The sequence below is a fragment of the Thunnus thynnus genome, chromosome 1, assembly GCF_963924715.1.
Source record: "Thunnus thynnus chromosome 1, fThuThy2.1, whole genome shotgun sequence".
NCBI classification, from domain to species: Eukaryota; Metazoa; Chordata; class Actinopteri; order Scombriformes; family Scombridae; genus Thunnus; species Thunnus thynnus.
The window spans coordinates 37,387,543-37,399,900 of NC_089517.1; the positions used below are offsets into that span (position 1 = coordinate 37,387,543).

Here is a 12,358-nt window from a genome sequence, read left to right on the forward strand (position 1 = left end):
GTGGTATTTGCACATAGTCAGATGGCTACTTGTGTGTTGTGTTTCCAGTAGTTGAAGTTGGAGTAGGATCAACCAAACCATGTTACAATCACAGTCACATGACAATAAAAAAAGCACATTCAGGTGCTGAGAGGAGAAATACAAAGCAATTAGAGTTAGACTATCTAAAGCACATTAGTTTAGGTTTGGTGTACACAAAAGAGACATAACACAAGATTATTTTTGAATGGTTTCTGTCTGATAACAGTTTTTATAAATGGAACATGTTTCTCAAAGTCTTTGATGATGGATATGATGTTTAATATTTATCTTGACAGTATCAGATATGCAATATTAGTCTTATCAATACCATCAAAAAGAACACTGTTAATATTACATGATAACCATCTGTGGAGGTTCTGCCAGAAACTAAACCTTTGGATATTAATAATAATATTCACACTAAATCCAACTTTTATAAATTTCAACTTTTCCTGTCTGTTGATTATTGTTGGTGGTTAAGTGTAGTGTTTGTTGGTCTGTGTTGGGCAAATTACTTAAAAATTGCAATTAATGACTTTTACATATTACTCATTGTAAAATAATAACAGCACTCATTACTCAGCAGCTAAAGTAATGCGTTACATTACTTGTTAACTTGTTAACTAATTTACTTTCATTACTCAGCTGTCAAAGTTTCCTTTTAACAACTCAAAATCCTCTACACCCATACTCTGCATGTTTTCTATTTAACACATGTAGAAACAGAAATTGAGATGTTTGTGGTTTAACAAGCAGGCAGCAGATCAGTAACCAGCACCTGTTTATCAAACTTCTAAGAATTACATTTAATAATGATCTAAAGAGCCAACTTAGAGGTAAAATAGTTCTTCAGTGCGTGTGAGCTATAAGACATTTATCAAGAGGCCTACTCCTTTAAGAACAACTCTCATGTGATCAGATGATTAATTACATGTACTGTATGCTCTGAGCAGGAACAGCCAATCATAGACGGCAATTTACCCAACATCTGCCATATTGTTCTTTTTTAATCCTTACGTTTTACTTAACTTAAAAAAAACTTGTTTTGATTTGTTTTTATTGTTAATTTTGGAATGTTCTATCTCCAGTAGAACCACACTGACAAGTGCAGACAATGAAGATGCATGGAAAGTGATTGCAAACAAAATCAAGCTTTATTCTTATTTTTTGCATCCCTGATGAACAAAAAATGGGTCCAACATCCTATCAAATGCAGATAATAGGCTGAACTGACCCTATTATCAGTTATACAGTCCATATTGCCTCAATTCAAGTATTATTAATCATGACCAATGATATTTGTTTGTCACTTACATGACTGTTAAAAATCAGCTTAGCAGAGAAAGCCACGTCACAGTACATCACGTATAATGACATGACTGTTTGCAAAGAGAACCGCACAGTTCTCAATATACAGATCAGACATTTAATATTCTGTCTATAGAGTAGATGTCCTGACTTACTCTCATCAGCAAAGTAACCTGAGGGGCAGGTGTCGATGCAGCTGGAGTTGAGTGTGTTGAGGTAAAGGCCTCTGCGACACGAGAGACAATTGCTGGCTGATGGGCCATCACATCTCTCACAGCCTTTGCTGCAGCGTCTACAGCGACGAGACGCTGTGTCCTCATAGTGTCCCAGTGGACAGTGGCTCACACAGGTTCTACACATACACACATACAGAAAGATACAGTGTTAGATTACAGCAACATCTAGCTCAAGTTAGCTAACATTCATTAACATTAGCTTTCATAACCTACTAGTCATACCAGACCAAGTAAAGCTGTAGCATCTAAACCCTTGTGTGTGCCGAATTGAGCAAGTGTACATTTTATTGTTTATGAGTTCAACTTTTCATTTGGAAGACTCTATCTCAGGGGTCAGCAACCTATGGCACACATGCCAACTGTGGCACACAAGGCCATTAACATGGGCACACAGAGCAATTCAATAAAAATATTTTTTTAATATCCTTTTTTTTTGATAAAAACTTTTTTTCAATATAAAATATAGCCTGATGGTGAACTAAACAAACAATTTAATTTAAAACAATACTGAAATAATTAAGTAGTCTCAAAAAGCACCATTGTTTTTGACAGCAAGAGAGCACACACAATTGACATGGTCTATTTTACCGCTCCTCCCCCCTCCCTCTGATCCGCTGATGAGTGCAGCACTACAGCGGTAATGAAAATGTAGGATAGCTAGTTAGCTTTCTTTTTTAACTTTATTCCAAGAACAACTGATGATGGCATGAGCAGAAGTAGGTTGTCTAATATTTGCCTCTTTCAGCCGTCTTGGACAAACGAATTTGGAATTATTTCACAAAAGGACCGAGCTGTGTGCACTCTCTGCTGCGAAAATGTTGTGTCCAAGTGTAGAACATCATTTTGAAACAAGGCACAGGAAAAACTTCAAAGATAACGCTGATAAAGCTCAATCAATCAAGAGGGCAGTGCCCTCACTGTGGGCATCAAAATTCACAAAGCTGCGCAAAACGCTGGAAACTGCCAATATCGATCAAGTGGCCTCCATTCTGGCCTGTGGGAAAACCTGCCAGAGAAGTTTGACTGTCAGAAGAAGGTGGCCTTTGCACTGATTTCAGCATTTGGATCCACATATATGTGCGAACAGATATTCTCACATATGAAGTCCAATCTTGGGTCGTTTCAAAATACGGACCAAAGATCATGCAGCTCAGTGAAGAAAAAAGGGACAAGGTTCGCACTAAATCTGTGAGATTGATTTAATTTCTTTTAGTGCCATAGTAATTTTCATACATTTGCTCAAATAATGAAGTGTGTGTGTGTGTGTGTGTGTGTGTGTGTGTGTGTGTGTGTGTGTGTGTGTGTGTGTGTGTAGAGTGCATATCTTTTGGCATGTGGAATCTAGACGAGGAGAAAAGCAGCAGCGGTACATAAATCAATCGATAAATTCTCTTTGTGAAAATGAACTGGCACTTGGGTCTGTGATTTTTTTTTCTTTTTTAACAATGTAAAGTGGCACGGGACATCAGAAGGTTGCAGACCCCTGCTCTATCTGCTAATTCTTCTTTTATAAGTAAGATATTGTAAGATATTGTAGAAAAATAACAAAATAACAAAGCTCCTGAATACAGTAATAAGTGAGCAGTGAAAAATGCTACGACAGAGTATAAAGACTAACCAGACACCAAAATGTATGCTAAAGACAACGGAGGCAGAGTCTGCAGGAGAAATGCTCACAGCCCTGCACCAATCCTAGGGGTTGGTTGGCTGTAGGGGTTTTGTTGGCAAATCAGTTTTGTGTCTATTAACTGAACTGAGTTTAACAGGGTAGAACTGAAAGTAGATAGTGAAAACATGACAGACACTGCAGCCACTTCCAGTGAATGACTGTGGGTTAGAAGAAAGGTGAGTGATGCCAGCGATGGCAGCATGCTAGCTAGCACAGTTAACATGTTCATAGCTGTTAGCTAGTCATGTTAGCTAGTGATGTTGTTGAAAGGAGTGTATGTTTTGATATTTGCTAAGGTGAGGTAGCTGAGGATGATTGTCTTGTTGCTTGGTGGGTTGAGCAGCATGCTTCCAGTGATAACAACATGCTAGCCAAACATGTTGTTGGATAGCATGCTGTTAGCTTGCGATGTTATAGAACCTCTGTGTCACTGCATCGAACAAATCAATGACTGGATGTGGCAAAATTTTCTCCAACTAAATAAAGATAAGATAATCAATAGATAATTGTCTTTGGAGCACAGAAAGAAAGACAGAATGTCGGCTCTCACCTTGGCTCCCTATCTCTCATAACTAAAAGTCAAGCCAGAAATCTTGCTGTTATCCTGGACTCTGATTTAAATTTCAATAGCCACATCAAATCGGTAACTTTTTCAGCTTACTACCATCTAAAAGATATTGCAAGAGTCAGAGGAATAATGTCCAAGCAAGACCTAGCAAGGCTTACCCATGCCTTTATTTCCAGTAGATTGGATTACTGCAAGGGTGTGTTCACAGGGTTTTCAAAAAAAGCTCTTCGGCAACTCCAACTTATTCAGAACGCCGCTGCCAGGGTCCTGACGAAAACTAGGAAATACGACCAGATTACACCAGTTCTAAAATCCTTACACTGGCTACCAGTCACTCAGAGAATTGATTTCAAAATCTTGCTACTTGTCTACAAATCACTCTGTAGCTCTGGGCCCAAATACATCTCTGATATTAGGGCTGTATGGGTACAGGTAAAGAGGGGGTGGTCGGGGACACTTGAGCCTTATTGGTGGACCCAACTCAATGAAACTGTAGACTTGCCTGCACTCTTAAAGTCACGTACAGCTGCATAATGAAATTAATGTTCTTTTTGTTGGTAAAACAGGTCAAGGAATATGATTCATGAAAAGTGTGGTGAGACTAGTGGAACCAGTTATACGGTGATGGTGGTTGGACAACTGAGTGGCCCATGGCATTCAGATGAAGCTGCCTATCAAGCCAGTTGGACCAGCCGTTGTAGTTTAGCCTGTGCAGATACAATGTAGATATAAGGCTGGGTCACTCCTTTTAGTATTGTTCTGGTGTCCACCAACTCATGAGAGTTGCTGCTTTAGGTGCTAAATACTCCACAGTGTTCACTAGCTAGTGACTGCCTTTGTCTGTCTGCTGTTTAGTGCTTGCCAGGTAGTGTACAGTGGATTTATTAAAGCTTTTATGCTGAAAACAGCTGCCAATTGCTGCTGGAAACAAGACTGATGAGAGAAGAGTTGAGGGCTTGAAAACCAAAATAATTGGCTTAAAGCAGCTAAAAATCTCTATAGAGCTGGGGGGAACTGCAGAGTTGGGTTATATTTTTCTTTGGGTTTGTCAGTACCTTTCACAATCAGTTTTACAGTCATTTGATCCTCTGTCAATAGATATTGATTAGTGCAACTTTAAAGGCTGGCCAAACTCAACTATTTTAGGAAATGTTTGTCAAACTATCTGTTACCTAAAACAATGTGAATCTCATCTTTACCCTCTTTGGTTCTCAACTCTTACCTGCCACTTTTCAAGTTGCCCAAGCTGAAGTGGATACAGTTGAGGCAGTGGTCAGAATCTGGTCCATCACAGCCCTGGTCTCCACACTCACTGTGGCATGGTCCTTGATGCATAGTCCACATTTATTATGATCAACTTCACCACCATCATCATTGTTAACAGTGCAAACAGCATATAAATCTCTTTCTACAACATTATACATTAATTATTCTAACACATGGGACAAGAACTTGCAGGGTAACTCCTAAATAATGCTAAATGGAAAGTTTTCTTTATACATTTAACATCCGCCTAAATTTATGAATGTCTGTGTCTGACTGTACTTCATGTGGAAATGTGAGGGATTTTTTAAATGTATATTAGCTCCTGCTTTTATCTGATCTTATCTTTTATTATCCTAAAAAGAAATATATTCCCCCCATATCTTACCCACCTTCTTTATATTGTGCAATAGTTTTTGTAAACATTTGTGAAAATAAGCTATCTATACATGAGTTAAACATGCTTCTTACAGGGTATATTTCTAGATGTCTTGCAGAATACATACCCAAAGACATAGTATATTTTATATTTCATTTAAGATGTGAAAGTTGTGTAAAAATTTTTTTAGTCTCTCACCATTGTATTCGTCTTCCTCCTCCTCCTCCTCCTGGAGCTCTGGCTCCTCCAGGATCTCCTCTGGATTTACAATCTCCAACATCCTTGAACGGGAGTGCTGTCCCCTGTAAGGCTGGTAAGGGTGCTCAGATGTGCCATAAAGGATCAGTGTCCATTCTCTTAGGTTGCCTGTGCCAAGTAACGATCATAATAATCAGCTTCAAATGTAATGGTAAATTTAAATGTGTGTGTCTGAGTGTGCATGTGCTGCTGAGCCTTACCCAGCACCTCAGGGTTGCGTAGCTTTGACGGTGAGTCAATAATCTCCAGAGTCCATGTGCCCTTTGCCTTCTCACCCCAGAAATGAACTGTCATGAACTCCCAGTTCCTGAAGCCCCCATTGGAACTGTCAAACAACCTGTAAACACAACAGTGAGGTGAAATGAGTGCCGGTAAAGGTGACAGGGCCTCATTTTGGGGTGCGAAGTGCAGTGGTGCACCAGTTAACTTCTATTTTCCTCAACTGAGCTGGTTTGGTATCTTGGTGATTTGTCATGCACCACAAAGGGAGGAGAGGCACAATTGAGGGTATGGCAATCTCAATCCAGCCTTTTCAGAGCAAGTTGAAAGCTCTGCGCACTTGTATTCCATAATATTTTGTCACTTTATTTGGTGAACGCACCCTCGTAAAGTTTCTGAGATCAAATAAAAAGTTCCTGAACTTTTTAGGTCATGTATTGCTCATCTTTCCTTTAACTTTTTTTTGGTTATGAAATTAATGCCTGCAAGACTAAATAATTATGAATAATGATTAACAAGTGATTCTTACCAGCATCTGTCATCACAACAGCTAGATTCCTCTTTACAGCCATCTGAAGGCGTCATCTGCCGTCTGTATTGGAACGATGTTGCACGCTATCAAGGCACAATGACTCATGCCACATCTGGTTAAATTTTCTACCATCAGCACTAGACTGTTGCAAAATAACCACAGAAACTTCTGTACTTACATGCACATGATGTAGGTAATGATTATGAGTGATTATTTTGCACAGTTTCAGTTATTATATGGATCACTGTGGTGCCAAACAAAATCGTAAACTATTATGCATGAAAAACATAGTGATTACTGGATCATCAATGCGTCCAGAAAAGACATCATCTGCTTTTGGCAGCATATTTGAGGTGCTGTATTTATATTTGATATTCTTTACGACCCTGCCAATAATATGTTTCTGCTGAGGTAAACCCTAAACAGGATTCCCAAACTGGCAGCGTATCATGACTGTGTGTTTGAAATGTTTAAAGTGAAATTAGCAAACATGATTGGCCACGATTGTGACAGCCTCTTTACACGCCCACCTTCATGTATGATAATGTATTCTCCCTGATCCCACCCTGTATCCAAGTGTGCCAAAGGTGCGTCTGGCACACTTCACTGCAATCTATGTCATGCTGCTGGGTTCAAGAAAATAGGGTCCAAGAGCTCTATGTGTATGGGCTAAGGTACCCCTTAAGACCCCTTTACACTGTGCCATTTACATGTGATGAAATGACTATATCATGCAGTAAAACACGTCCACCAATAGCTGGTTTGGACCAAAGTAAACCAAAATCTCACAATAATACTACCGCTACCCACATTTATGCACCCAGCAGTCAGAATACAATATGAAATGAATGACCTAGAATGCACTGGGCCAGCTGCCTATTAATGTTTATTGGTATCGCAGCTGCTAGCATACCAGTGTTGCCGGTTATAATTGTGCAAACTTTAAATATAGACTGTCCGAGTGTGGCCTCTGCCATTGAGTTGGTAAGAGCGGAAACACAAGTGAACATAATCCAGTGAAAACATGGAGCATGCTTATGTCTCTCCATGTTCAGTGCGTTTTTAATTTTTTTTTTAATCACTTCTTTTACTTCCTCTATTGTTATGTGACTCTACAGTATCCTGTGTCCTGAGTGAATCCCTGCACGGCCCAGCAGCAGCTCTGAGTTTCAAAAGTTTTATTTGTCACATACAGGACATTCCACTGAGTTGTGGCTTTCACAGAGAAAGCTGACTGTCCAAATGCAGTGCGACAACATGGTATGGTACAATCTTTTTTAGAGGATATTCTGGAGATTTAATAGAACTTGCTGAGCAAGTGTACACAAAGTCACGTAGTGGAAGAGGGGCCAAACCATTTAAAATTTTATAAACTAGGCACAAATTTGAGAATAATCTAAAATTCTCAGAGCTCAGTACCCTACAGTGATGGAAATGCATTGGCTTTATGTGAAGAGTTTTTAGAGTTTGTTTGTATAAGGACTCAAAAGGTTTTATGGCTATTTCTCCAGCCTGCCCCCAACATGTGATGCAATAGGACATATGAGAAAGAATCATAGCATGCATAAATATCTTGGCTGTGTCCAAAGAGAGACAGTTTCTAATATGTCTAAAATTTGCTAAGTTGTACTTTATGGTTTTAACCGTTTTTTTTTTTAAACATGTTTCTTAAAGTTCAAATTTGGATCCAATGTCACACCAAGATTTTTAAAATCAGTGACTATGTTGATCTTTTCACCTTTGATGAGAATATCAGCATCAAGAGGTTGTACCATGGTTTTAGAGAAAAACTTACTCTTTGTCTTGTTTACATTTAGACTCAGACATGATTGATCAAGCCAATGTGTGATCCTTTCCAATGCAATTGTTAGCTTAGCAACAGCTAACTCAGCTGTTTTTGCATGTGTGTACACAACAGTGTCATCTGCATACATTTGCAGTTCTACATCATGACACTGTTGAGGGACATCATTAATATATACGCTAAATAATGGACCTAAGTGGACCTAACACTGATCCTTGTGGAACACCCATTGTGCACTTCATGTTACTGGACAGTGTGTCACAAACTTTAACACATTTTATCCTATTAAATAAATATGAAGACATCCAAGCCAGTGCTCTAGATGTGTCAAGGGGATATAGCAGGGGGCTCAGGACACAGCCTTGGGGAGATCCAGTGTTGAGGGTCAGGCTGCCTGATATGAAGTTGCTCACCTTTACCACCTGGGGGTGTCCAGTCGGGAAATCCAGGACCCAGCTGCAGAGGGAGTGGTTGAGACCAAGATCCCTGATCTTGGAGGCCAGTATGTTGCCTGTATGCCTGTATTAAAAGCTGAGCTATAGTCAATGAATAGTACAGTAATCTGGCGTGGCCTAGTTTCCTCTGCCAGAGTATGCATGAGTGCGGGTGGAGTGGATGACCTGGGTGAAGCATTACAATAAAGCTCACAGCTACTTCCATAAACTCACTGACGTCATCCATCATCACTGACGTCAGCTTGACTGGAACATGTTCCAGTCGACATCAGCGAGCGCATCATGCAGTGTGGCTTCGAATTACCAGTATTTTACCACTCCTCAATTCTGTATATGCAGTTTTTGAGAAGGACTCAAATGGTGTTATAGCCTGGTCTGGCACCAGGGGGTCAGCCATGTCTCCATGAACCAAGGGATGTCACAGTCCCTCATGTTGCGATGGTACTTGACCCTTGCCCTGAGGTCATCCAGCTTGTTTTCCAATGACTGGACGTTAGCAAGCAGAATGCTGGGCAGGAGGATGGTGGGCCCTGGTCCTAAGCCTGTTGCGGGTGTTGGCCCATTTTCCCTTGTGTTCTCTCCTCCTTGACAAAATTTTGGAAACTGAGTTTCAAAAATTTGAATATAACCCTGCCTTTACAGTTATGGCCCCTATTGGTCCTGGCTTACTCATGGTGAAAGTCCCAGATATATTCAAGATGCCCACTAGCTAATTGTCATATATGTGCTGGAAAAGTTGCCAACACATGATTTGGTGCGTTAAACAGGCAACAGCTATATAAATAGTTAAACTTACAAGGTCCATCTTCCACATCTTGGTTAATATTTACATTGCAGCTGAAATTGGCCATTTGAGTTGCCTCTTTTTTAGAGAAGGGCAGTCATGCACCAGAGACTCCTTATAAACTTAGTAGGGAACGCAAACAGGAGCCCTTTTCAGACAGGGAATATGTAACATTGCTGGCTTCATTAAGCTGTTAAAGTGATGGCTTTTTGTCCTTCAGACAGAGGAGACTTTTACATTATTGTTCCAATAAAAAACAATGATGGCACGATATTTGGCATCCAGTGCACTAGAGGGAGCAGAGAGAGAGGGATCTTATTTTACTGTTGAAGGTTTCATTAATAACTATAATGAGCATCAGGGATGCTTTCCCACACACACAAGTCCAAAATGCACAATTACTGAAGGACCGGACGTTAAGTTGGGACTCTCATTTAAGTCCCATTTGCTCGCATGTTGTGTATATATATGTAAGGCATCTCATTGGATAGGCCCATCCTTTTATTTAACAGTTGGCATGAATGAAAACTGAAAAAATGGCAGGGGCATGCTGGTCTGATTATTACCTTCAGTTGTACGAGGGTTTTTCTAACCTCTTCTGCTCACTGTGAGGGGAAAGACATTTTTATAGACTGATCTGGTATGAGAGGAATCTCCTCAATGCTTTAAAATTGTCTCTTTCACCATGTTTCCAAACTGATTTGGTAACCCTAACATGTTAAAATGCCGTAAGATTAACATGATGAATGATGGGTCTGTCTGAAAGAGATTCACACTTCTTCAGTTTCCCTGAATTGTTGTGGTGACCAATAACAATAAGTTGGTCCTGAGCTCTTTTGAAAAACAATATAACTTTCACCAGCTAGAATAAAGTATTAGTTTTGGTTAGCTCTTTCTGCTGCACTTGGTCATAGAATTGTAAGAAACTGAAAATGAAAAACCAGCAAGAGGAAACAGCCATTTGTCATGCCAGCACCCAGGTGTGGATATGGGTTATAGAATTACACTCTGTGTGAGGCATCAGAACAATGCACAACATAACTTGAACCCAGAGGATTCCTTGGCTTATGAGGCAAATGGACATAACCTGTCTCATTTGACTGTTTGCTAAACCCCCAAACATTGATTGTCCAATCATTGCTTGGTAACTGCAACTAGGCACAGCAAATCTATCAAGCACTGCAGACATCTCATCATCTGTAAGCAATGTGCATGCACAAGTAAGAGTGAACAGTATTTGGTACCCAAAGAGTTATTTCATGATTAGGCCTTTGTAACAACTGGTGGATAACTGAATCAGCTACCAGCATTTTTACTTGTCCGTTGTCCAATGAATTTAGCTGGCATTGCTATGCAGATGTGGTGTGTAGCAGACAATAGAAATAAAGAATAGATATGAAATGAATGTAATTTTAGTTGCAGCAGCAAATGAATGTGTAAATTAAGGAGAACATTATATATCCCGAAAAATTATTTAAGGGTTTTTCAAACTAAGGTGTTTTTAAGCTACCAGAGATCCCTTAGTTGTTGTGTTTTCAGCCATTCGCAGACTCAAAATGTGTTTACAACCCTTGGATTAATTTGCACTTGTAGAGAGGGAGATTAGCATTAGGTTACCCTATGATTACAGAATGCCAAGAAGAGAAAATTGAAGATAATACAAAGGGATCTGCAAAAAGGAATCCAGAAGCAGCAAGGGGAGGAGATGAGAGAGTAAATGTACATATGCATTAGCCATTAGCAATTAAAGGGATGCCCAGTAGAACATAAACCTCTGCCTAGGCATGTTATGAAATCTGGTAGGGAACCCTTTGAGTAACCCTGCTAACAGACAAATGGAGAGGAATGAAAACAATTTCCCTGTTCTGGGTAAAAACATACCCTACTAGTGCAGTTCTAGTGTTGCGTGTCAGTGCCTTACCACCCCAAGGAACTGGAAAGGCATGACAAAAGATAGAGCTGCCCAATCTTTTAAGGATGTTTGACAATTCTGTGACATGGGGGAAGACAGTATTGTCACTAAACTGAAGGTGTTCCACTTTTTCTATGCTCTTCCTATCAGCAATGTCCCAGCTCTACTTACGTGCTTACAAGAAAATGATGTGGACACATACTTTCCAAAGCTAACAAATCTCCTCAAAATATATGCTACATTGCCAGTGTCAACTGCATCACAAACAAAGTCATTAACATTTACAAAGTCATGGCCAAAACAATTCTCCTTTTATTTCACCACTTCTTCACTTCTTCCTTCTCTGATAAAACTGCTCAAAACAGCAAATTCTCAAAACGTTAATAGTTCCATGTTTTTACTACAGATGTTAAACATTTAAAATATTACTCATTCCCTGTAAATTGTGTGTCAGAGATGTTTGTGAAATAATTATTTAAATAGTAAATCCTTTTTAACACAGAGGTGTTGTTTTCCTTATATTCTGAATCACCCTATAAAATGTTAATCTTAATTAGGGATGTAGCCTTTTTACCAAACATGCAAGAAAAGTAGTCACAGACAGTGCTGCAGCAGACACTGAGAAAGAAATACAAGGTGGTGAGTGGTCATTTGAAGCAAACTGGGTCAGTAAAACCTTTATGAATTAAAAGCAGGGGAGCATCATCTCTTATCCACTGATGCTTGCCTTTGTGGTTTCCCCAGACCCTTTAGAAAGCAAACAGTCCATGTAGTTTTCTACAATTTTATTTATAAGAATATTATGACAAGGCCCTGGTATGACAATGAACAGCACTCTGCAAATATCAATAAAATGCGTGAAGGAACCAAAAGGGAAAGCAGGGCAGAGAGAAAAGGTGAGAAATAATAACTTCTGCATATGAAACCGAAACAACAGCATCTGCATGACT

General features: G+C 39.5%; 1 protein-coding gene across 1 annotated transcript in view; it reads right to left on the reverse strand.

Moving 5' to 3' along the window:
* Positions 1–12,358, reverse strand: part of pcsk6 (proprotein convertase subtilisin/kexin type 6) — a 33,047-nt gene that overhangs the window by 4,261 nt on the left and 16,428 nt on the right. Inside the window, exons 13-16 of the mRNA XM_067597192.1 lie at positions 5,903–6,039; positions 5,643–5,810; positions 5,025–5,127; positions 1,485–1,681 (exon numbers count right to left, since the gene is read on the reverse strand). Of these exons, the coding sequence (XP_067453293.1) occupies positions 1,485–1,681; positions 5,025–5,127; positions 5,643–5,810; positions 5,903–6,039 (605 nt within the window). The remainder of the gene's footprint in view (positions 1–1,484; positions 1,682–5,024; positions 5,128–5,642; positions 5,811–5,902; positions 6,040–12,358) is intronic.